This window comes from Mya arenaria, chromosome 9 (genome assembly GCF_026914265.1).
Source record: "Mya arenaria isolate MELC-2E11 chromosome 9, ASM2691426v1".
Lineage (NCBI taxonomy): Eukaryota > Metazoa > Mollusca > Bivalvia > Myida > Myidae > Mya > Mya arenaria.
Genome location: NC_069130.1, coordinates 42,039,400 through 42,065,912, shown reverse-complemented (window position 1 = coordinate 42,065,912; position 26,513 = coordinate 42,039,400). Strand labels below are relative to the sequence as shown.

The following is a 26,513-nucleotide window of genomic DNA, read 5'->3' as shown; positions in this document are numbered from 1 at the left end:
CTATAAAATTTGCATACATTTTTGCATGAACCGGTCAATCTTTCATGATCCCTAGCAATAAAGGACCTGGGTCATGCATATGTAAAACACAAATTAAAAAATCTTAATAGTCTTCTTGATAAAGCAAAATATATATTGCAATCAAAATCATCGTTACCACAGAAAATAAAGTAATGAAGAGGGGAAAATGTAAATGTAAGGTTTGATTCTTTTCATGAGTTCATCATCATGCATGGAATATGAATGTTTGGCCATGATTTTGAAAATTTTCCAATATGCATTTAAGCGGCTTCATGAACACACGAAAAATAAGAATCAATCCTTAAATAATTACCAATTTTGATAGAGAAAAAATCAAACAAGCGTTGGCATTGGCCAGTTACAGAGCTCTTGTACATGTATTTGCCATAGTTTTAAATTCTTACGTTTCAGAAATATAACCTCTTCAAGGTAGAAATTGAAATTGCACTGTGTTACGTAGATATTCTCACCCAAATTACATTAGGTGTGTTTAGGAGATCATAAGTCTCAAGTAAATATTTGCTGTACAAAGATTTTAAACTGTTGGGTGCTTTTTTCTTCCTTTAAAAAAAAAATCTTAAAAAAAATAATCTTTTTTTTATCTTGTCTTTAATTGTTTAAACTTTGACTAAGTTGAACATTTTGAACAATTAGCCTTCAAGTTATTTGGACTTTTAAGTTGATTTCAAAATACTAAAAAAGAATTCTCTTCCTCTTTGCATAGCTCAGTGTAAATATTTGTCAGGCGATCCCACCTTGGTGATATGTCATTGATTGCTAAAGTGTCTCTCATAATAGTTGCTTAGGCTAGAGGAAAATAATTGTTAGATTCTGATCCCCTGGAATTTTGAAAATATTGAAATGGGGTGGGTGGGGTATTTTTAGAAAAAAGTGACTTAACAAAAAGTGGTCCTGTTTTTCCAGATGTTTCAATATTTGTGTCACTGAGGCCAATGTTTTTAATAGAAGACATTCTTGTTTGCCACTCAGGGATTGGAGATTGGACTCATAAAATTTATTAGGCCTTGAAAATTTTTGACAGGTTTGTTAAAAAAAATAGTTTTTTCTCTTTCAATATATACCAGGAAGTGTTTATTGAAATTTGAAAGTTAAATTTCATTGTATTTTAAAGGTATCATATTCCAGGCCTTCATTGTGAATGTGGAATAATCAATTACCAAAAATGCATGTTTCGCTCCATGCATGCCCAAAGATAATTAACATAACATAACGTTTATATAGCATTTAACGTTACAACATTCATAGCCAAGCATATTATAACATGAAGCATAGTCATTAAAAGCAGACATGTTCAAGCATATAGCACTCAACGAAGCAATTGAAGGTTACATAATTTATTTTTTTAACTATCCAAAATCTAAGAAGTTTATTTAACAGCCATAGTACCAAATTACGTTGAAAAGTGTTCATAATTAACCAATCATAAGCTTTTTTTAAACCAAAGTTGTTTCAGAAATTGAGGTGTTATGTGAGGTAAAAAAATGTGCAGCCTTCTTTAAAATAATCTGAAAGTTAGGACAAACTTTCTCATACTAACGCAATTAATTAATGTTTTGAATTAATTCATAATTTAAATAAATTAAGCTGTTTTGTCCTCCAAGCATATGAAGTTGGAAATTGTCACACAAATTTGGACAAACATTTTCAGTACCAATTAACACATACAAAATATGAACTCATTTTCATCCTTCAAGCAATTAAAGTTGAAATGTCCTAGACAGTGAGCCAATTTGCCCTTTAAGCAATTGAAGCTGAAATGTCCTAGACAGTGAGCCAATTTGTCCTTTAAGCAATTGAAGCTGAAATGTCCTAGACAGTGAGCCAATTTGTCCTTTAAGCAATTGAAGCTGAAATGTCCTAGACAGTGAGCCAATTTGTCCTTTAAGCAATTGAAGCTGAAATGTCCTAGACAGTGAGCCAATTTGTCCTTTAAGCAATTGAAGTTGGAATGTCCTAGACAGTGAGCCAATTTGTCCTTTAAGCAATTGAAGCTGAAATGTCCTAGACAGTGAGCCAATTTGTCCTTTAAGCAATTGAAGCTGAAATGTCCTAGACAGTGAGCCAATTTGTCCTTTAAGCAATTGAAGCTGAAATGTCCTAGACAGTGAGCCAATTTGTCCTTTAAGCAATTGAAGCTGAATATTGTCCCAGAAATTTTAACAAACATTCTCCAAATGATGCAGTCAATCATGTTTTGAATAAAAACATACAACATATGAACTGACATTTTCATCCTTCAAGCATTTGCAGTTGTATAATGTCCTAGAAAGTACGACAAACTTTCTCATACTAATGCAATTAATAAATGTTTTGAATTAATTCATAAAACCTGTGAAGATGTTTTTGTACTTCAAACATTTAAAGTCAGAATGTCCTAAAAGGAGGACTGTGAACCATTCTCATACCAATTAATTAATGCAATTAATAAATGTTATGAATTAATCCTTGAATTGAAGTTGGATTGTCCCAGAAGTTTATTTTTTTAATGGATAAAAAATCTCAAAATAATTCAGTCAATCATGTTTTAATTAACAAATGAAACACAGAAAGTTATTTTTGTCCTTCAAGCATTTGAAGTTGGAATGTCCTAGAATGTTACGACAAACTTTCTCAATCTAACGCAATTAATTATAAATGGTTTGAATTAATACATAAAACCTGTGAAGTTGTTTTTGTCCTCCAAGCATTTGAACTTGGAAATTGTCCCAAATATTTGGACAAATTAATTAACATTCTCATACAAATTAACACTTATAACATATGCGTTTTCATCTTTCAAGCATTTAAAGTCGGAAAGTCCTAGAAAGTAGGGCAAATTAACATTCTCATACTTATGCAATTAATGAATGTTTTGAATTAAAACATAAAACCTGTGAAATAGTTTTTGTCCTTCAAGCATTTGAAGCTGGATATATTCCTAGAAATTTGGACAAACATTCTTGAAATAATGAGCGCACACAAGAAGTATGAACTCATTTTTGTCATTTAAGCATTTAAAGTTGTAAAAACCTAGAAAGTGGGACAAATTAACATTCTCATACTAATACAATTAATGGAATGTTTTTAATTAAGTCATAAATCATGTGATCTTATATTTGTCCTGTAAGCTTTTGAAGTTAAATATTTATTAGCCCAGAAATTTGGACAAACATTCTGAAAATAATGCAGTCATGTCATCAATGTTTCCAATTAATACATTTCTACAACATATGCTTCAATCCAGCATTTGCAGTCGGAATGTCCCAGTTTTTGAGGCTCTGTTTTCAAGCCTTAAAATAATCTCATGGAAATATAATATCTTCTCAAATTTGGGCTTGACATATGGTTGCATGATATAGAAATGTGAAGCCCAGGTTTTTAAGCCCTATTGTATTTCCATGGGCTTTTCTTAAGGGTTTACAAAATAAAGCCTTAACAATTGGGCCTTGACAATTTCAGTGGTGCCTGGAGTCAATTTTAAACTAAATTAACAATACCTTAATGTATTGACTTCGTCTTGACAATAGTGGGTCCCTACTGTTATTAGGATAATTTAAAAGGGTAATTTAAGGGCTCCCCTGGACCCCAGGTGAGGTCGTGGTCTGCTGGTTACAATAGGGTACTTGTGTTCAAGAGGTACAGGCATATGGTTTATAGGAGAAAAAGGAAAATTGATAATGAATATTTATGATTTCAAGCTATTTATAATGAAAGAAAATGGTTTTACCAATCTGCATTTTATGCGGAATTGAATAAATGTCAAACTCTTGTGGTAAACATGAATTACTTTGGGCTAAATTGCAACAGGTTGCATACTTAATTGTAGACATGTATGAAGGCACAGATTGTACTTGTGTATTATCCATAAACGCCTTGTTGTTTTGCATTTCTAAAATAATGATGTTTCGCTTCTTTGTTGAAAGTTTGGGTACATTCTTACGGATAACATTTAAGCAGTATAATAACTATGAAATTTCCTACATGGTACTTGATTTCTGAGCTAAATGTATGTCTCTGAGCACTAAGGACAATGAGCTAGACAAAACATCCCATGGACAAAACATCCCATGCCATTTTTGTCCTACATTCCTAAGGACATCATGGTTTCAACAGGGTCATCATAAATATTTTTGCTACTGGGCTTAGTGTAAGAATGCAGGTTTGTTCATCCCAAAATCCAATTTCAAAGGCTGAACTTGGCTTGACTAAACTGGATTGTATTGAACTGTTGGATGTTTACTGTTAACTATTCATATGCTTCCACTCTCTATTTCATCTGAATGCTGACAAATATCTTATAGCTCTACCACTTTCACCGTTTATTATCCATAGGTTGCCACCCTCTATTACACCAATGCTGAAACATATCCTATGTATCTCTGCCTGGACATTCATCAACAGGTTTACTATTAAAGACACTAGAGCTCTGCCTGGACTTTCATTATGAGGTTTACTATTCATACACTAGAGCAAAGTCTGGACTTTCATCATGAGGTTTGCTATTCATACACTAGAGCAATGTCTGGACTTTCATCATGAGGTTTGCTATTCATACACTAGAGCAATGTCTGGACTTTCATCATGAGGTTTGCTATTCATACACTAGAGCAATGTCTGGACTTTCATCATGAGGTTTGCTATTCATACACTAGAACAATGTCTGGACTTTTATCATGAGGTTTGCTATTCATACACTAGAGCAATGTCTGGACTTTCATCATGAGGTTTGCTATTCATACACTAGAACAATGTCTGGACTTTCATCATGAGGTTTGCTATTCATACACTAGAGCAATGTCTGGACTTTCATCATGAGGTTTGCTATTCATACACTAGAGCTCTGTCTGGACTTTCATCATGAGGTTTGCTATTCATACACTAGAGCAATGTCTGGACTTTTATCATGAGGTTTGCTATTCATACACTAGAGCAATGTCTGGACTTTTATCATGAGGTTTGCTATTCATACACTAGAACAAAGTCTGGACTTTCATCATGAGGTTTGCTATTCATACACTAGAGCAATGTCTGGACTTTCATCATGAGGTTTGCTATTCATACACTAGAGCAATGTCTGGACTTTCATCATGAGGTTTGCTATTCATACACTAGAGCAATGTCTGGACTTTTATCATGAGGTTTGCTATTCATACACTAGAGCAATGTGTGGACTTTCATCATGAGGTTTGCTATTCATACACTAGAGCAATGTCTGGACTTTTATCATGAGGTTTGCTATTCATACACTAGAACAATGTCTGGACTTTCATCATGAGGTTTGCTATTCATACACTAGAGCAATGTCTGGACTTTCATCATGAGGTTTGCTATTCATACACTAGAGCAATGTCTGGACTTTCATCATGAGGTTTGGTATTCATACACTAGAGCAATGTCTGGACTTTTATCATGAGGTTTGCTATTCATACACTAGAACAATGTCTGGACTTTCATCATGAGGTTTGCTATTTATACACTAGAACAATGCCTAGACTTTCATCACCATGTTTACTATTCATACACTAGAGTTCTACCTGGACTTTCATCATCAGGTTTACTATTCAAACACTAGAGCAATGCCTGGACTATCATCATCAGGTTTACTATTCAAACACTAGAGTTCTGTCTGGACTATCATCATGAGGTTTACTTTTCAAACACTAAAGCTCTGCTTGGACTTTCATCATCAGGTTTACTATTCATACACCAGAGCTCTGCCTGGACTTTCATCATCAGGTTTACTATTCATACACTAGAGCTCTGCCTGGACTTTCATCATCAGGTTAACTATTCATACACTAGAGTTCTGCCTGGACTTTCATCATCAGGTTTACTATTCATACACTAGAGCTCTGCCTGGACTTTCATCATCAGGTTTACTATTCATACACTAGAGCTCTGCCTGGACTTTCATCATCAGGTTTACTATTCATACACTAGAGTTCTGCCTGGACTTTCATCATCAGGTTTACTATTCATACACTAGAGTTCTGCCTGGACTTTCATCATCAGGTTTACTATTCATACACTAGAACTCTGCCTGGACTTTCATCATCAGGTTTACTATTCATACACTAGAGCTCTGCCTGGACTTTCATCATCAGGTTTACTATTCATACACTAGAGCTCTGCCTGGACTTTCATCATCAGGTTTACTATTCATACACTAGAGCTCTGCCTGGACTTTCATCATCAGGTTTACTATTCAAACACTAGAGTTCTGCACTCGACCAGTTTGTTTCACTAATGATGACAATTTTCCCTTAACTCTGCCTGGACTTTCATTCCAAGGTTTACTTTTCATACAATAAATGAGTAGGTTTCACCAGCTAATCTTTTATCATCAACAGCAAACTGTAAATGCTTTTTAGATATCCCTGGGCTAGTTTTCAAATTGATACACTTTCATTGGTTTACAGTAAATATTGCATAACTATTGACCAATCAGTAATCATTTTAGCTAACTTTGTTCTATAAGCAAAGAATAAACCAGATTGAAACATTTTGCTACAAACTACTTTTCATAGACTATACCAGAATATTCCTCAAAAGATGACAAATGTCACATAGCTGTGCATGGACTTCATGACTGTCTACCTAGTGTATTGTTACAATTCACCAAACCACTTGATAGATAAGGTGGATGACAACTTACCTCCCATTCCTACTGTGTTTGTGATGGTTATCTGAGGACATTGGCCAAACTTCACCTGCTGCATATTGCCCAGTCAGTACAGAAACATATCTCCCCTTTGCCACTGGTCAATTTGTGATACTCATCTGTCACAGCCATCAATTACAAAATGTAAATGACCCAAAAGTGTGCAAGACTGTTTCAACTTCCTGTATTGATATAAACAGTTACCTTAGTATACCTTGCGATCCTTCCAAATGTGACTTTCCTAGTTGAACGCAAGTCTGTATGAACTTCTTGTATGATACTATGTAGCAACTACATTATTGCAACGAACCCTCAAAATGTTGCCTCTTGCCCCTCTTTGTGTGCTCCTGCAAAGGTGACCATCTATTAACCCAGTAACATATTGGTCATTGCCCACTTTACGTGCAGGGTTTCTTTTGTTTTTAGTTTGATCAATCTTTATGGTAGATGACTCTGAATGATATTTGACTGGAGGTCCTGTGGACTTAATGTACTATGACTATATGGATACAAAGGGGATGCTGATTGTATTACTTTAGCTATTCAATATCCCCAGGAAGGCTTATTAAACTGATTCTAGTTTTCTATAGCATAATTTAATATATTGTCACCCATGCTGTTAAGACATTATTTAGATATGCTTTTCTCCCACCTCAGATAAGTAGATCCATTAATATAACCATGCTAGAATTTCTTATCTTGCCCATGGGCGAAGATAAAATGCCCGTATGGAACTTCTTTTAATGGTCACCACATCGCATATCCGTACGCAATTATTTTCACTAAGCACAAAAGAGTTCCAGTAAAAATAATACATTTTTACTTAATTTTGTTTAACTGAGGTGGGAGAAAAAGCATCTACCATAGCCGCTCATGTAAGATAGGTTCACCCGACCCTCGCGCAGGGGGTTTTGCGGAAACTCGGTAAACCTCGTTTACGCAAAACACCCTACGCTCGGGTCGGAATGAACCTATCTTACACTCTCGGCCATGGAAGATACTTATATTCTTCTCAATAGAGAGTGTTACTGTAACATAAGTCAAAGGACAGGGGTCATTGTTTCATTGGTAACCTAAAGGTCTTCTAGAAGGCAGGACCAATTCTGCCACAAGTATTCTCCAAGAAAATCAGTGCATAATGTTGTAATTGCAAGTGTGAAAAAATCATCAATAAAATTTTCATCAGTTGCAAGTTCCCATTCCTTTTCACACAGCATACACTTGCTAAATGCATTATCATCATTACTGTAGCCAAATGGCAACTGACTTAAAAACTTGGGAGTTTTCTTTAAAAAGCTTGGGCCCACCTTCACTCTTACTTTGCCATGCCTGGAGGTTTTAATAATTTTTCATACAGAAATTGGCTTGAAAAATGCCTGAATTTCTGTTCCCAAATGGCAGAAAAAATCTCTTTTTTCAAGCAAGTTTGATCACTTTAAATCGATGTAATAGTCGTATCAATAAGTGACAAAAAGTTTCGAAGCCAATCCAGTAGGTTAAATTACCATATCTTCCAAATATCCCCATTGATCCTTCAGTGCTTTTTAATAGTAGTATTTCAAACTGGAGACATTTTAGGCAAAGTATTTCATGTTTACAGATTTAATTTTGCAATGTCACTTTCTTCATTCAATTAATTTTGCACCCCTTGGCTTGCTCTTTTGATGTTTCAGTAATTTCAGTTCATTGCAGATTTTAAATGCATAAATGTGGCAAAGATTGACAGTAATTTGACTTAAGAAACTTAATTGACTTTTAAAAGGTGAGATTTGTATGGATCATCATATTCATTTTCGGACCCATGTACTGAAAATTGTTCTTTCCTGGATAATTGCAAAGCTTTTGATCATATTTGATGTCAAATAGTAGTTTGCTCAAACACACTAAAATGTGTTAAACAGTAGATTACAAATGTTAATAGAAGTTATATATACCCCTTGAATATAATCTAAAAGATGGTAATTGCATTAACTTTTGAAAGAAATGCAAAACGCATAAAAAATTAAAGCACCCCCTATGACACATTGATGGCCATAAAACACCTATCTGACAGGAAATTTATATCACCTCCTACTGGCCTTTTGATATACTAGTAATGTATGCACTGAGTGTCCTAAGTCATTACCATTGACCACAACTGACCAGCAGTCATTTGAGGTGAGACCAGGGTCAGTCTTTCACCTTTGGCATTGAATGACCACTTGGTAGAGGATTCAGTGTTCATTGTACCTTGCTATTCTTCCTGCTGTCTTCATAGATCTATGAATTTAATCAATTGAAACTTCCAGGACATTAGCACAGTATGAAATCTAGCTGGGCCATTATGCCATGTCAAAAGTTAATTGTAATCCTCCTTTAATAACCAGAAATTCTGATAATCATCAAATTCATTTAGACTCTCAGTGGGTTAACAATAATACTGGACATCAAAGGATATATCACATTTGAAGTATATCACAATTGAAGGACATATCAAACTTGTAGTATTAGTCATGTTATTCATTTATAAGGTTTATCTTTATCTCCTGTTATGAGTTATAAGTTTTTGTTCATTTCATCCTTGTTTTATGGCCATTGTTATGAAGTAAAAGTGTGCCATAAGTGCTGAAGTATATAGACTTATGCAAATATTTTTGCCTCTCTTTGCATTTCCTTTGATGTCATCACAGTGTTACACTTACCTTGTCTTTCAATGGAGCAGTCACAATCCAATCATGAGTCTTAAAGCTACTTGCATAAGTAGGATGTATTTGATGCTCTTCCATTTTCCAAGACATTCAGCATCTTTACCTTTGTCAGGAAGAAAACAAATTATTTCTTCAATAGTTTTTGTTTGTTTGTTTGTTGTTGTTGTTTTTTTGGGGGGGTGGGGGGTGTCCATTGTCCAGTAGCTTTATTGATCTATAATTCTGGTTTAATCATTCTCAATGTGTGTGTTTTATTCCTAATCAGTTTCAAGTTTGCTTGTTATATTCTTGTTCATTGGTATTGTTATGGCTGTATGGTCTTAGACAAAACCTTGAAACTAATTTCAGGGCTAGGGTTTTTATGAAACCTCTACTCAGGACTGAGTTGGGATTGGCTCATAAATTTCAATAAGCTCAGAAAAAAGAGTAATGGCATTTGAATTGTTCAATGTTTACTTAATGCTATTAGGATGATCATTTCCTAAACATTGGCTAATTTCTGTGTCAGATACATGTCATATTGTAGGGCATAGTGATTTCGTAAATTGGCTTTTGGCCTTCAAGTTTTTTGCTATCATTTATTTTGAAATTTGTCCCATTTTTCATGTAATTTAAATCTGATCAGATGATATTTTGTTTAACAATGAAGGAAACATGATATTGAGCTTACAGACGTGAAGGAGGTTTAAAATTTGTTGTTATATCTTAAACTTTGTGTTATGGGCATCAGATATGGTAATATTGTTCTACAATGCTTTCAGTCAAAATGGTTTCAAAGGCTTTTACATAATGGAAGGCATCTCATTTCAGTCTATATAAATACACAATAGCTGGTGATACTAAATGATTATTACAGTTTAAAATGTACTCAAAGTTTAAACTGCACTGAGAAAAGGCTTCCCATTGTCATAATTTAAAAAGAAAATGATTTTCAAAATAAGAAAAAAAAACATATCAATGTTCCCAAAGTTTGTAGTAAAAGTCCTGAAAAATGCTACCCTGTCATAAAGTATCAAGCAATATGTCTTTTATGAAAATAATAATGATTGAAATACTGAGAAAAGAATTAGAATATACCTAAAATTTGAAGTGTAATTGGCACTGATTTTAAAAGGCTACCCTGTCATAAAGTATCAAGCAAAAGGTCCTTGATAAAAATGAAAACCATTGAAAGAATGATGGAATTATTTGATGTACCTAAAGTATATAGTATGTCAGCACAGACCCCTGCAATGACCATGATTAAACCAGGTTCAATCATCTCCAACATAGTATGAGATGATTGGGCTTGCTTGTGTAAGCACTGATTTGAAAAAGCTACCCTGTCATCTTGTATCAAGCAGTATATATTTGATGAAAATGAAAAAGAACTAAAACAAATAAGAAATATATTCGCTTAATGATGTTTGTCTCCTGGAGGCATGAGTCAAGAGGTTCTTTCATGTTTGAAATATGAATTTTAATATTGTACCTGGGTCTGAGAGGAACTCCCTGGGGTTTAAAGGGCCAATTTTCCACTTGCAACTTTCAATGTGTCATTTTCATTCTCTGTTAATATCCAACAGATGTCTGGGAAAATATCATTCTGGTTTTTCAGAATATAATATTTTGATTGTGATACAGGAAATTATGTCCATTGATATTTCAATGTGAGATATCCATTTTAAGACTCGGCCAAATTCAAATTATTGTAAAGCCTTCTGGGGACTGTTAAGTGATTTTTAAAGGCATTTGACAGAGTAAAACATACTATGATTTTTGTCCTATTATGGAGGGAGGAAAGCACAAATGTTGTAGAGTTGAATACCTTTTATATCCTGTTGAAGCAGTTCATTGTGTGGCTTGATTGAAAGCATTGTTTTTGTTCTGGTTTAAACAGCTTTTCATGATTAAAAAAACTGTAGTACTTGATAAAGGTGCTTAAACATTGTAACATTCCCCTGGGAAAAGGGGATGAATGAACTCAAGCTACAAACTAGCCTTTTGAGGTACAGAAAATAAAAATATGCCAACTATTACTAAGGACACCATCAAGAACACATTCCAATGAAGTCAGTATGGAAGGAAACAAATTTAAGAACTTAAAAGAGCGGAAGAAGTCAAAGGACTCAGAATAAGGAAGGAAAAGGCAATTTATGGAAGATAATGGCAATATTGAAAGAAACGACAATGTGGAAGGGAATGGCAGCAAGGAAGAGATTATGGAAATTAAGGAAAGCAATATCAGAAAGGAGAGAAAAGGCAGTAACAGCAGGGAGGGAAATATCAAAGGAGGGAAATGACATTTTGGAGGAACCAAAAGTGAAGTAGGGAAGGGAGTATGGCAGAGAAAAGAAGTAAAGAAGGACAAAGAAGTATAGCAGAAAGACATGAGGAAGGGAAGGAAGGTTAAATAGGAAAAGGGAGTGAAGAATTGAATGAAAGTATAAAAGGAAAGGGACATAAAGGAGGAAAGGAAGTATGGCAGAAAAAGGACATGCAGAATAGAACTAGGGAAGTAAAAGGATATTAGGGAAATGAAAAGGAAAGTGATGACTGGAAAAAACAAAACTTGGGGCTACGCAGTGAGGATTTTACAACCCACTTTATGTTGGTGTTTGTGTTTTTATTTAGTATTGATATGCACGCTTGCTTACAATAATTAACACTAAACAAGATCCTGTCTAGACTGTAGTAGTTATGAACAAATTTTACAGATTTTAACATCAAAATAAAATCTTTATTAGGCTGCTTTTAATGTTGTGCAATTTTCATATAACTGATACTTGATCTACTGTATCAAAAGCCTTAAGAAAGTCTAAGAAGAAAATTACTGAACCAAATGAAGTGTTCACAACTTCAGATGTTAATTGTTAAGATGTTAACTCTAGGCATGATACGGTACATCTATTAGCCAATCAACTGCATGTGTAAAGTGTTTGTTAGTGTTTTGTTAAAATGTATGTCTAATAACATCCTTGAGTCAAGAAGGCAAATATCTAAAAAGAAGGAAAACATGTAAACAATTAAAATCTCCATTTGTTATAAGTTATGCTCACTATAACCTACCGGGTATAACCAATAAAATTCTACCTTCCTTAAGTCTGGAAAACATATTTCTCTTCCAAGTCTAGTTTAAACATCAGGGTAGTCCTTGACATTTACACAATTATTTTTCTCAGATCTAAAAAAGCATATATTTTTTTATAATTTGTAGATTAATTTACATAATTATATGCATGCATTACAACGATAAAAAATACAGATACATATATCTTGTAACGGTTTTGCTTATAGCCATTCAACATATTTTTAGTTATTATTAGGAGAATAGTAAATTAAATCAACAAATTGAGGATTGCAGCATTTATATGATATGAAATACCTTAGTAACAGGAGCATATTTTACCAGCCTCCAGTTTAGGGCAAATTTACCTTATAGAATACTTTTACTCCCTTGGGTTTATATGCATTTATATGCACATAGTGATGTTCTGATGATCAATTAAAATCAAACATTGATTGGTTTGGCCTGAAATCGGTGACAATCGATTGTATTTGGTAATAATTGATCATTGATTCAACTGGCGAGTTGTTTTTCTTCTTTTCTCTCGTTTTTTGATTTCAGTTAATTTTCACCAATTTTCTTTTTTGAATATATATACATATGGAAGGGTTAAGATGTTATCGTTAACAATCAGGCTGAAAGCCGCAACAACACTTAATAACTTAAAAGATAAACAATTAACTTAAAGCTGCACTCTCACAGACTTACCTTTTTTACAAGTTTTTTATTTTTTGCCCTGGAAACAGCAAATTTTTGTGCAAATATCTGCAAACCAATGATTTAATTAAGGTTGCTGACAAAAGATCAGATCGCAGATTTTCATATTTCTGTTCAAAAATTAATGTTTTATGGCTTAAACCGTTACTAACGGTTTAAGAAATATGCATAAAACATCAATGTTTGAACTTAAATATAAAAATCTGTGATCTATTTTTTGCCAGCAGTCTTATAGAACTGGTGTCCATGGATTTTCGCAAAAATTGGCTCGTTCAAAGAAAAAAAAAATAAAGTTATCAAAACATTAAATCTGTGAGAGTGCAGCTTTAAGCATTGTTAGGGTTTACAAGTACTTTTACTCTCTCAGGAAGTTACGTTTATATGAACATGTATGCCCCTGGGATAAATATGCCAACGAGGGTAAATAAACAGAATAATTACAGTGTACATGATGCATTTTCCCCCAAAGTCACTCTTATTACCTTGTATTACCTTGTAGGGCAGATGAGTAATGTTTGTGATATATGAAATATTTCTTTGATGTGTCTACCACCTAACTATAAAAATAAATAATGACAAATTGTTATGCAAATATGTAAACTTTGAGGCTTTAAGCACAGACACATTTGTATGTAGATTTTAACTTTATAATGTTTCATAGTCAGTTTAATTTATAAAACATGGTGATGATAAAGTGAATGAATTGCAATATGTCTCAGCAGCCTTCCATCCATCAAATAGGATCTAAAATATAGCCTGTAAAATAAGGGGAAGATTATATAAACATCTCTGCACAAAGGAACACGAGTAAGCCAGGCTGCTGGTTGTCTTTTGGTCAGATGGTCAGCTGTTTCTCTGATTCAATCTAGGTTTAAATTTACAATGTTCATACATCCTTTTCAATCCTTTCTATAAGATAAACTCAGCTGAGCTTAGTTTAAACGTTATTTATTTCTGCAACGATTGTGAAAAAAGCTATGCTAACTTATACTAAGTCACTCTCGTTGGCACAATTTTGCCTGAGAGTCTAGTCTTGTCTTGTGGGGGAAACTGGAGTACCCGGAGAAAACTTGTCCGGCTTGATGACCACTAACCAAACTCACATGTGCCTAGGTCGGGAATTGAACTCGGGTCGCCTTGGTAAGAACAGTTAGTGCACTAACCAAACAACCGAACTCAGCTTAAACTCAGCTTAAGAAAGTAGAGCAACAGGCCATTAGTGTTGGTGCACATGTCTCAATGTTAAGCCACTCTGCACACATCCGATGCACTGAGCCTTTAACCTAAATAGATTAGGACCTAAAATTCTGCCTGTAAGTGCAGACTATATACATATTTTTGTGCAAGGAGACATTCAAATAAGACTGAATGCTTATTAAATAAATTGGTAAAAAAAAATCATTATTATCTTAGTGTTGGCATGAATGTCTCTATGAACTTTAGCCATCATGCATGCACTAACAGCTGAATTTTGAACATAAATAATAAAGCCGGTTTTTAAATCAGATTCTGTCTGGTGATCCCATATGTTGATCACAAACAGTGAATATTAAGGTTATTCATGAGGATTAATTGAACTAATCATCTCATGCCACAGAAAATGAATGATGATGTTGATGATCATGGTGGTGGTGGTGGTGGTGGTGGTGGTGATGATGATGTTGATGATGATGATGATGTTGATGATGATGATGATGATGATGATGATCATCATCATCATCATCATCATCATCATCATTGTGATGATGGTGCTGGCAGATGTCAGTAATACTGCTACTGTTGTGGTAAATAATCTGATGATATTATAATGATAATCATCATCATCATCATCATCATCAACATCATTGTGATGATGGTGCTGGCAGATGTCAGTAATACTGCTACTGTTGTGGTAAATAATCTGATGATATTATAATGATAATTATAAAGAGGTAAACAACACTATGAATGACAATATGAACGTAAATTGTCAATGATCGGTTTGTAATTACAATTGTGTCACTTATAAATCCTAATGTACAAGATGACGGATATTTGCCCACTGGCGCAGGAAAAGATAAAAGGTTGCTCGCCCTAAAACACTTGATGAACAGCTGAACTGAATAGGTCGGCAATAATTAACATGTGGTAAAATGGTTGCATTTACTGGAGTTTGTACCATAAAAATGTGAAAATACTTGAGCCTCCCTATGATGTGGCAATGATGAAAATATTATTAATATATATTCCTGAGATGTTATGCTCGTTATTCTGTGCGAATAGGTGCAGATATAATTGATCAGCAAGAAATACACCCAATCATTAGCATTATATTAGATTTATGCAAACGGGTTCATAAAATGGCAGAAGGGATCATGTTGTCCGGTATCAGCATAAGCATTCATGATGTCACACATTAATGTCTGCCAATCTTTACCCACCTTGGTCAAATGGCATAATATCTTGACGGTGTTTGATCAACAGCCAGATAATTATAACACTGTTCACATAAGAGCTATTGCCCTTGATTTGTCAAATCTTGACCAAATTTGCTCTCTTTCTCTAGCATTTCTTTGACAATTCTTACCAAACTGGGTAAAAATGTTTATGAACATGATATCTCAGTTGAATAAAATAGATAAACAGCCAGATTGCACTCGTTCTCCCTGGAGTTATTGCCCTTGATTTTTCCAACTTCAATTTGTTTTCTTAAACCAAATTCACTCTCTGTTTTTGGCTCTCTCACTTAAGCATTTAATATAAAATAATTACCAAACTGCATAAAAATGTTTATGAATATAGTATCTCAATCAAATTAATTGGATTAACAGCCAGATTGCACTTCTTCTCTCTGGAGTTACTGCCCTTGATTTGTCGAAATTTTACCAAATGCACTGTGTTTACTGAAACCAAATTTAGTTTAGTTTACTTTAGTCATTTAAACTTAACTAAACTATTTTTAACCATATTTAATTACAATTAATGTTAAAGGGTATAGTTTTCATATATTCATATATATCAATTGTTACACCATTAACTTAAATGAATTATATTGAGTTAATTAATGTACCAAATTTACAAAATGAATATATCAAAAATAATACATATACAAGATACAGTCATGTCCCATAGATGTACGCGGAATCTGATTGTAATAACTTGTTTATCTATGGTAATCACAGCTTAGTGGAAACCAGTGTAATGGCATTTTTAAAATCGGCCATTTAATATCGTGTGATATTTATAAGAGCTCAAAATTACCACCATTTTATGCAATTAGAATCAGGATAGATTTGCATCGAATTAAGCCCCAGTTCATTAATTTACAAAGGCCTCGTGTCATATTGAGTTGATATTCGAGCGAAATAATGAATTGAATCCCGGACTTTATGACAACTATTATAGCTGGATACATTCACCATCTCCATAAGTCGGTTTCCCGATTTTCCCTGCTGTTCTATCAATTTATTTCCTAATGAATTAAAACCTGCTTTCCTGACAGACAACATAAATTAGGAAGCAGAATTGAAATATTAAAAGGTAAGGAAATATGGCGTCCTCCTTCTCAGCATGATTTGTATTCATGGTTAATTATAATCTGCCATTTAAAGCTGCACTCCACAGATTGACAGATTTGACAAAAAAAAAAATTTTCATCTTAGAATCAGCTGATTTTCAGGTATCAATGCTTTCAATTTAGTCGTACAAGATTACCTACAATAGAACAGATCGCTATCTTTTGGGAAACTGCTGAACATTGAATCTATCTAATACGCCATAATATAAAAAATTTGAACGTAAATACGATCGATTAACTGTTTTAGCAGTCTTACATCTATGGTCCAGCTAGACATTTACGTAAAAATTGCATCACAAAAAAAAAAGTTGTCAAAACAGTGAATCTGTGAGAATGCAGCTTTAACATAAAGGAAGATCATTATTGAGAGAATTTCAGCTGCAGCGGCTATTTTGAATTGAGGCTCAGGTGAAAACACTGCATGTCCTATAGGGATGGACGTTAATATTATCACAATATTTTATCAGTGTATCATGATGCGTATGGCGATAAATCGTTTGATATAAAAGAAAACATTTATAATAGTTATTTCAGTTTCTAATGACAACCTTTTCTAGTGAAACTATGTAGGTGGACAAAGATATGTGATTTTGGTTGAAAAAAGGTACAAGGTTCCAGTAAGAAATCTACAAAAGTTAACCGTATACCCCGATATGATTTTTTACAGCTTTTACAGTTTTTTATATCAGCCTTTTTAACCCTATCTTTGGGCGTGGAAGTTGCAAAAATGCAACAGCGCAACACCCCTAGGCCTGGCAATGAATTGTAAAAGTAAAATTAAATAAAATATATTTTTTCAAATTTGGTTCCTTTGGTTTGGTATGTAGGTAAAATTTAGAGATATATATGGGGCTGAGAGGTTTAAAATATAATATCAAGCTTAGATAGATAAAAGCTATAATTATGTAAGCCCCTATATACAACATTTTTTACAGCAAATATTAAGGCATTTACTGTTACGGGCCCCCAAGACTATTATTTATTTTTTTTAGTTGCTAATGCTTTTATATGAGAATATTATTGTCATCACTGGCAAATGGTGTTAAAGTAATCTTATGTATAAAGCTTTAATGGTTTTACATAAGCTTTATATTAATTAAAACATACACATAATACATATATCTTTTTTTTAACCAACTGACCTTAAAAATGGTATGATCGGCACCTTTTTCGTTGGTAGGTTGGGGCAACCCAAACCAAATGTAATCTTGTTAATTAAGGCCTAGCAAAAAGGTTGTTTTTTAAAAAACCCTGCTAGTGTTATTATATAAGTTACAGGAAAATTTAAGCTTCGTCGCAAAATATTCTGTCACATTGGCCAATCAATAATACAGACTGATAGAACACTGTCTTTTAATCTTACAAATTAAGCAGCGTCTTGTTATTTCTGAAAATTATTACTTTGCAGAGGCTAATTGTGTTGGTTGAGTGATGTTTTTTTTGCTTCTCATAGAATTAGGAGCTATATTTATGGACGTCGCTAATTTTGCAGGAACACAGTGGTAAAGATATAATTTTAGATACAAATTGGAAAGCATTAAACATTTCAACATATAATTTCTTCCAAGAACATTTTAAGTACATTGTCATTATATATATTTAATGACAATGTACTAAAATCTTATATGAAGTATTGAATTGTCCTCTGTCTCAGCGACTACCTGTATGATGGTCGCATTATCAGCATGCAAAAACTTTGAGTTGGCCAGAACTCTGAAATTATTCAAGATATTAAAATGAAATTTGGTACACATGTATGTTGCATGTTTTTTTTTTTCTGAAGTGGAATTCTCATCAAGGGAGATCACTGTGTAAGATATGTGATGATCACTAGTGGATCAAGGGTACCCCTAAAAAGTCCAAGTTTACTTTTTTATGTCCATATCAAACAGAAAAAGTAATAAAATACACTAAAAAATTCACCATTTCTGTCTTGAATCGATAAAAAATTGTTGGGGGAAATACCATCAGATCACCCCCGCCAGTATTTTATACATATCCATTTCAGTTTTGAGGGAAGGCGCATGTCAAAAGGTTGCGAATTTAAGTTACACCCCCTCTTACATTACCGGTAGTTCCACCCATGATGATTTTATTTATGTTGTTAATATATAAATATAAAAACTAATATTATAATACATTGTGGTTTATGCATTTGTGGTCTTTATGTGAGGGTGGAACGAACAACCTCAGTTTTGTATAGTTTTAATATCTTTTTTGCTTATCCTCAAATTTTGATTCAGATTTGAATTGCTAATGAACCTTATATGGTAAAATGTATGGGAGATTTATAATGTTGTCATTTAAGAGTTACCTTGCCTTATATAGTTAAATGATTTATAAAAATACATCTTAATTCATCTAATTTACGGCTAAAAAATATTGACAGCATTAATTTGCATAAGAACTATTTTGTGCTTTTTATGGGCACAAGACGCTCGCTTCGTAATTTATATCGGCAACTCTCTTTTTTAACCTTGTTGAAATTGAGTAATTTTACTAACTTTTATGAACAAACACTTAAAACAGCAACCTGGAGAGCAGATAATAATTGGAACAGAATTCGGTAAATAAAACCCAAAAATAATTAAATTTTCACTAGCGGTGCAATCCCATTTTTGGCAAAATGAAGCTCTAACTCATTTGATCCTGTTTTATCATGGAAATGAGCACATTTTCACAAAAATGATTTTTACTTCTGCCCCTCAAAAATCATGAGTCGGTTTGTTTGTGTCTGCAAAGAGAGCGGGGAAGGGTATAATATCTGAAGTTCATTTTTGCAAGGTGGGCAGCTGGTATCCTGCAGGTGTAACCTCTGGTTACATTGTAATGCTTACCAAAACATGGGCCAAAATAGCCACCGTTTCTTATATATACCCCATGTCAATTATTACTATTTACCAGAAACATGTATTGGTTTAAAAGTTTGTGGTAAGTTATGTTCAGATGTCAAGGTTTTTAACTCAGTGCCCATTAAGGTCACCAAGGGTCAAGGTCATTTTAAAGTCAAAATGTGAAAATGTGCTAAATAATATTTATACAGTTGACTCATGATTCTTCTCTCTTAATGTGTTAAACATTTGGATGATTTTAATGCAAACTTTAAGGTACAAGTCCCTAAAAATTAGCACAGTGTTGATTAAAAACTATATATTATATATAACATGTATATGATATATATTTTATTTTTGCAGTTTAAGTTTTTTACAATTTTTAATTTTCATATTCAGCCTAAAAATCAAAACTTCAGTTAAATATAACCAAAGAATTATAATTAAAAAGAACAAAAGTGCTGAAAGGCAATCGCCAAAGCTTGTTGGTATATTTTTGTAAAACAAGGGACATAACTCAACAATTGTTTCACCAAGCAAGGACTATATCATATTTTATTTTAATATGTTCAATGTTATTTTTGCTTATAGCAATGGTGAATGACGGCAAATTGTCATTGACGCCAGTGACACAAAAGCAATCACGATACTCCAATTTGTTTTCAAGCGACAGACAACCTCTAAAAAATCAGCATTACCTTACTGCATTTTATGAGCTTTGGGTTAAAATGATCATCTGTCTTTCTTCATGTAAACATGAAAATTGCAAAATATTAACAGTTATGATAAACAGGATTGGTTCGTCAGGATTGGTTCGTCAAAATTTGTGTAGGATGATGATGATGATGATGATGATGACAAAGCGAGATTTTAGCAAGGGTACCATGCATGTCTTATTATACAGAAAAAAGTAAAAACTTATTAGAGCATTTATGAACTTGTGAGTTAAAGGCTGAGTGAATGAGTTGGTGCACATCTAATAGTGTCTCTGCTCATGTTTCTGCCAATGCGGTAGTTGGACGGGATTTTAATTCAATAATTTTGAAAGTTTTTGATGAACATGACAGTCAAACGCTTCGGTCACTTAAAAGGTGGCCTTGACCGATTGTGTTTCATAATTTTAGCAGCCCTAAAATATATATATACTGGTACAGCACAAGACTCAGTGCAGTCATAACTCTATATGAGATAAGAGATGTTTAAATCTTAGTGTATTATCTTGGGCTATTAAGCTTCAATATATAAAATGTCCATAAAGACTGACTGTATATAGCATGTAGATCTTAATATACGTACTGCAGCTGGGTTAAAATGCAATTTATGGTTGCTTTTAACCTCGATTCATTGAAACTTTATAAAGAACTTCAGTCTGTAGTGAGGTAATAACACTCAGCCGCTGAATAAATAATGTGCAATAAATCTTTATAATTTGTAATTCATGTTTGTATACATGTATATTATTGTATTTTCAAATCATTATGATCGAAAGCAACTTGGTGTTTTTGCTCAATTTACGACCAGGTTCAAGACGACTATGAATAAATTAGAAAGAAAGCTGAACCAGAGTTTTGTATGGAAGAATATTTTACAGTTGCCGTAACAATAGGTATCATAATGGAAGATCTCCTTTCATTACTATGTAATATTTAGTGCGTCTTTTTTGTCCTTTAAACGATTAAGTTGCAAGCAGAAGTAGCGGAATATTGGCTATGCCAAAGAAGGGTAAAAAGACCCTGTTCTTGGACTTCTTTCTTTTTGATAGTTCCAAAAATTTAATTGCGTAACATTAAGTATGGTATTTGCAAGTGCCAATCAATAATTATTGATTGGTGGATTTCCCAATATAAAGTAACTGAGCAAATATGCTATCTGGTTGGCTTAATAATTTCGCATTAATTATAGAACACATATTTACATAACAAAAATCCAAAGTGAGGAGAAACATTATAAAAACATAATTTCAGGAAAATAGAACATTTAAACCAACGATTTCGCAACTTGTAATTTCATTATGCCCTTATTTTCAGGATGAGATTCGAAAAGAGCGATTGTTGCGGAAGAGGAGGGAACTTCGCAAGGCCACGCCAGAAAAAATGGCCGCCCTGAGACAGAAGTTCTTAAACCAGGCGAAAAAGTATTACGGTTACCCCTACGCAAAAAAGTACTGGGCCCCTGATTGTAAGTATAATCTTTTTTATTATATATTACGGGATTGCTAAACGCTTCCTGTCTGTAAAGGGTATTATTGTTCATTTATAATTTACATACTAAATGAATTTATTTAAAAGGCGGTCATCAATAGGAGGAATGGTAAAGTTAGCTTTTCCATTTTGTGTACAAACATCAACCCATATTAATTGCATTTATATATCATATTCACAAAGTCGCAACAATTTACCATCATTCGACACTCATTTAATGAAACTAACACCTTGGCAGTTATTTGACCTTCAAGTCAAAATACCACATGACTACAGTAAGGGAAGAGCGACATGTAGTGCGTAGGTCAAATAAGTGGGAACACCAAATAAGTTTGAGTTTTATTTGGCAGAAAATTTGGCAGAAAATGGTTCATGCAGGGTTTGAAATAAGCACAATCCTGATAGTTCTGCACTGATATGATGCTTTTAGCGCTTGCTCAAATTATGAGTTGCGTTAATTATAAGCAATTATTATTAAAGGGACTTGCTCATGTTTTTGTAACCCTTCAGCAAAAGTTGACATTTGCTCAAATATTGTCTATGAAGATGAGTTTGATTGGTTGATTGATTATCAGGTGATGTTATCAATGTATTGTTAGAAGTCAAAATATCCATCACTTGCCTGATGGCCTTATATAGTATCAATCGGGCATCAGTTTTCTAATTTTTTCTTGACTTAACCAGCATCATGCATGGGTTCGCACCGTACTAAAACCAAAATACTTTTTCAAACTATAACTGTATTTTTTTATACAATTTCAATATCATAGAGTAAAATAACCGTAAAATAAGTGTTTTCAAATGTATTGCCGCGAAAAATAATTTTGGTCCGTAAAAAGAGCAAGTCCCTTTAAAAATTTTGATGTACAAAAGGGCTTGTGAATCCAAAATTCTAATTTCGATGTCTTACAGTTTATCATTAAAACTCTGGTAAGTAGATCATTTTGTATGTAACATTATGGCTCTATATATGAATTCATATAGTCGCATAGTAAGCGTTATAAGCAAAATACAATGTACAAAATACTTGGCTCTCAATTTGGTGGACCTTTCAATCACTTAAGAACTACAAGGGTATATTGTTTACTTCTATTTGACAGCTTAACACCATCCGGGTTTTACGATTAGAATCCAAGTGTTTTCATTGGACTGTAAAAATAACTGACCAATGGACTGAAGGGAATCATTGAGGCGTGACTATAAGGTTAAGGATAACAGTTGTATTAATTACAGCCCCAATGTTTCAGTTTAAACCGCCTTAACCAGTATCTAGAACACACAGCCATGTTATCTTACGTCAAACAGTCATGACTAAGCCTGGTGTAAAATGTAGTAACATGTTTATTTACATATCAAGGGCTTCAATAATGAAAAGAGTTGAAGAGCATTCATGTTTAATGTCAATTAGATCCTTTTTGCTTTCGCCCATTTAAATGTACGTAGCTAATATGGAATGAACGGGAACAAGATGAAAGTGATTTGTGAGTATCATTGAAACTGTATGAAGTACATGTGTGAAGAGATATCTCATAAACAGCTTTTAAAGGCACACAATATAAGATTGTTGCAAAAAAAAAATTTTTGTGTTATTGGGCTGATTGTTCAAAACTTTGTTAAAGTTAATATCGTTATTAACGTCATCGTTGTTAACTTTCAAATCAATATTGCTCTGTAAGTTTCACAGGTACACTTATGATCTGCAGTATTCCTTACAAGAGGTGAGACAACTCTTTCAGCTGTACTGGTTTTTTTGAAATATATGAGCCCATCATAAAATGTTTCACCTTTAAAAGTTAACAACAATGTTGTTAAACCCGTTGTTAACTTTAACAACGTTCTGAACAATCGGCCCATTGTGTTTAACTCATTTGACTTTTATGATTGAAACAAAAGACAGCGCTGGATTTGTGTACAGATAAAAATATAACACAAATATTTATCATTAAAGCTGCACTCTCACAGATTGACCATTTGAACAACTTTTGTATTTTTTGTTGTGGAAATTAAGAGCAAATCTTTGCATAAATATCTGCAAACCAATGATATTAGATTGCTGACAAAAAATCAGATCGTAGATTTTCATATTTCCATTCGAAAATTAATGTTTTATGGCTTAAACCATTACTAACAGTTTAAGAAAAATGCAGAAAAAACTTATATATAAAAATCTGCGTTCAGATTTTTGTCAGCTGTTTTATATAACAGCTTTCCATGGATTTTTCGCAAAAATTGGCTCGTTCCAAGACAAAAAATAGAAAAAATTGTCAAAACGTTCAGTCTGTGAGAGTGGAGCTTTAAAGTCAAATGGGTTACGTATTTAATATATTAAAGCCTTGAAAAAAATAAAATAACATTAATCTGTATAAACATATAGCATCTTTGTAAAAAGGAAAATCAAGTAAGTGAAAGAATGTTTTCTTTCTATAAGTTTTAAATAAAAAAATTCAACAAAAGTTTCCCTGTACTTGGCCTGGGCCCTCTCGACGAGCAGCTTGGCCGAGACCAAGGGAAACTTTGTTTGGCCACACTTCCCCTGCTGGTAGACTGATCCGGGTGAATGAGGTACAGATGGAAAGGTCTCGACAAGCTCTGTCTATTATAAGCCAATGCGCCCGTGGGTGCAACCCATGGAGCACCGCCAGCAGGGCTTAAGCCAAGGACCGGAGGATTGACTGCAAGCTGGTTAGATGCAACACAAGACCTTTTCATCAGTAACCTAGATCGTTCTGATCATACTGCGTGTCTCAGAGTGGCGGCCGTTCAAAGTTCTCCATGCTCATGTCTGGTCGCCTCATCGAGATTGAAAATGCTTGTTCCCCTTTAAACCCAACATGCAACTTTAAAATACATGTGCATCATAGCTGAACGTATAAATAGTGTTTCATAACCCCTCTTAATGCAAGAAGTTGTCCATAAAACAGGAAACTTTCAAATTGCATTAAATTGGAAAAATATATGGTATCATTCAAATAGAAATACAATTGGTTGTCTGTACTTCACATTGTTCAGAAATCAGTGTTTACTGACTTAGAGTTTGCAGTTTAATAAATGAATAAAATACACAATTGTTTGATTGTATAAATAATGACAATGGATTGAGGGTATTTGCTTTCTTCTTATGCTCTCTTGAACCCTGTTTGAAAGATTTTCTTCATATCCATGCAACATTGTAAAAACTTGTATATGCTCAGAGGGGGTACTCAGGACATAAATCCTATAATACCAATTATTTTCTTTACACTTGAATTCCCCCTAAAAAATTGTTTAATTTAATCGCTTACATTTGCGTTTTTGGATTTCACTTTTCATTTATTACCTTATAGCCATGTGTTAAGTATAGCATGAATAATAGAACTTTTGAACTAAGCCTCATTTTGGTGATGAATCATTTTGATGAAGTGATTTTTAAAAAAAGCAAGGTCGTAAATCAGAAATTTAACTATATACCCTTGAGTAGATCTGCTAAAGTGAGGCATTTTTGCATGCATGCATGGGCAAACAAATTTTGCTTTTGGTATAAAAATATTTTGCAAATTACCCCCCGGGTGATATTTTACATAAAATATAAGGCGTGTAGAAAAAACACATTGTCATCATATTTTTGTTTCATCCCACAACTTTAAAAGGTGATGGATACAGTTTTTTTTATCATGGCCATTGAATTAATGATGTTTGCTCGAGAAGTTTGCTTAAATGGTTAAAATAAAATAAAAGGTGCATATTAAATTGTTATATGTATAACCATTATCATAATTTAAGCGTTTATTATTTGTTCAGGATCAATTTCAACCCTTTGAATTTAAATTGTGCATTCTAAAGCTTCGCTGCACCTTTTAATGATTCATTATTTGAGTGCTTCCATACAAATTGAAGTGTTTTCTCATTTTATGATGCCTATATCATCAGAGGCTTACCTACATTGTATCATACCAAGGGTTAAGTTAAATACTTAGCACTTTGAAATTTTAGACTATACAGCCCAAATTTTGTACATACTAAAAATTTCTGAGATTTCTTAATGTAAAATAATTGAACTTAAAGAGTTTCAAATATTTATGCAAAAAACATGAAACATCAATTGCTCATTAATTAAATTTCTGGAAATTGTGGAACAGACTCATTTTGAACTATGTCACATACATTATATTTTGAGATTTTTTTAAGTATTCATTATTTTTTTTTACATACAATAATGTAGGAAATCTAATATGCTATACAGTATATGATCAATAATGTGGTCTGTATATCTCGAAAATCTGGATGATATAGTGTTTATATTTGGTATTTTTGTTTTTCAAATGATTAATCTGTTAGTCCATACCAAAAATTAAAGCTAACTTTCTTAGTGTTCAGCGCCAAATGCCTATCAAATGCCTCTTTACTATCTTGAGTGCCCATGTGTGAGTTTCTAAATTACTCACTTAAAGCCTGAATTAATGAGTATAATTGGAAATTTGGCAGTTATTTTCTAACTGAACAGAAATTTGGAAGTTATAAACTTCTTATAAGATTTGATAATTGTCCTGTAATCCTATTTGGGGAAGGCATGAGGCTGGAAACTAATATGACTTTGCAAAAAAGATTTTATTTTTACAATTGCATATTTTTAATTTTGTAAGTCATAACTGTTTTTCATTTAGTTTGTAATTTGAGTGAAAAACGGAACCAATATGCAGGAATCGTGAGTTATGCCATTCGAACAGTTATCTGTCAGATATTTATTATTCATCAGCCCGACTGCTGATTTAATTATTTGTTAAAGGCCTAAGAAAAATAGTTTGTTATGGGTTCGT

General features: G+C 33.3%; 2 protein-coding genes across 8 annotated transcripts in view; both read left to right on the top strand.

The window, feature by feature from the left end:
* The window catches only part of LOC128203320 (protein polyglycylase TTLL10-like), a 125,501-nt gene that overhangs the window by 38,513 nt on the left and 60,475 nt on the right, over positions 1-26,513 (top strand). The gene's annotated exons all lie outside the window — the stretch shown is intronic.
* LOC128203322 (uncharacterized) overlaps positions 1-26,513 on the top strand; it is a 76,946-nt gene that overhangs the window by 35,374 nt on the left and 15,059 nt on the right. For all 6 annotated transcript variants that reach the window (XM_052904706.1, XM_052904709.1, XM_052904704.1 and 3 more), the window contains one exon: positions 21,547-21,697. In XM_052904706.1, coding sequence (XP_052760666.1) covers positions 21,613-21,697 — 85 coding nt within the window. In that variant the 5' untranslated portion in view covers positions 21,547-21,612. The remainder of the gene's footprint in view (positions 1-21,546; positions 21,698-26,513) is intronic.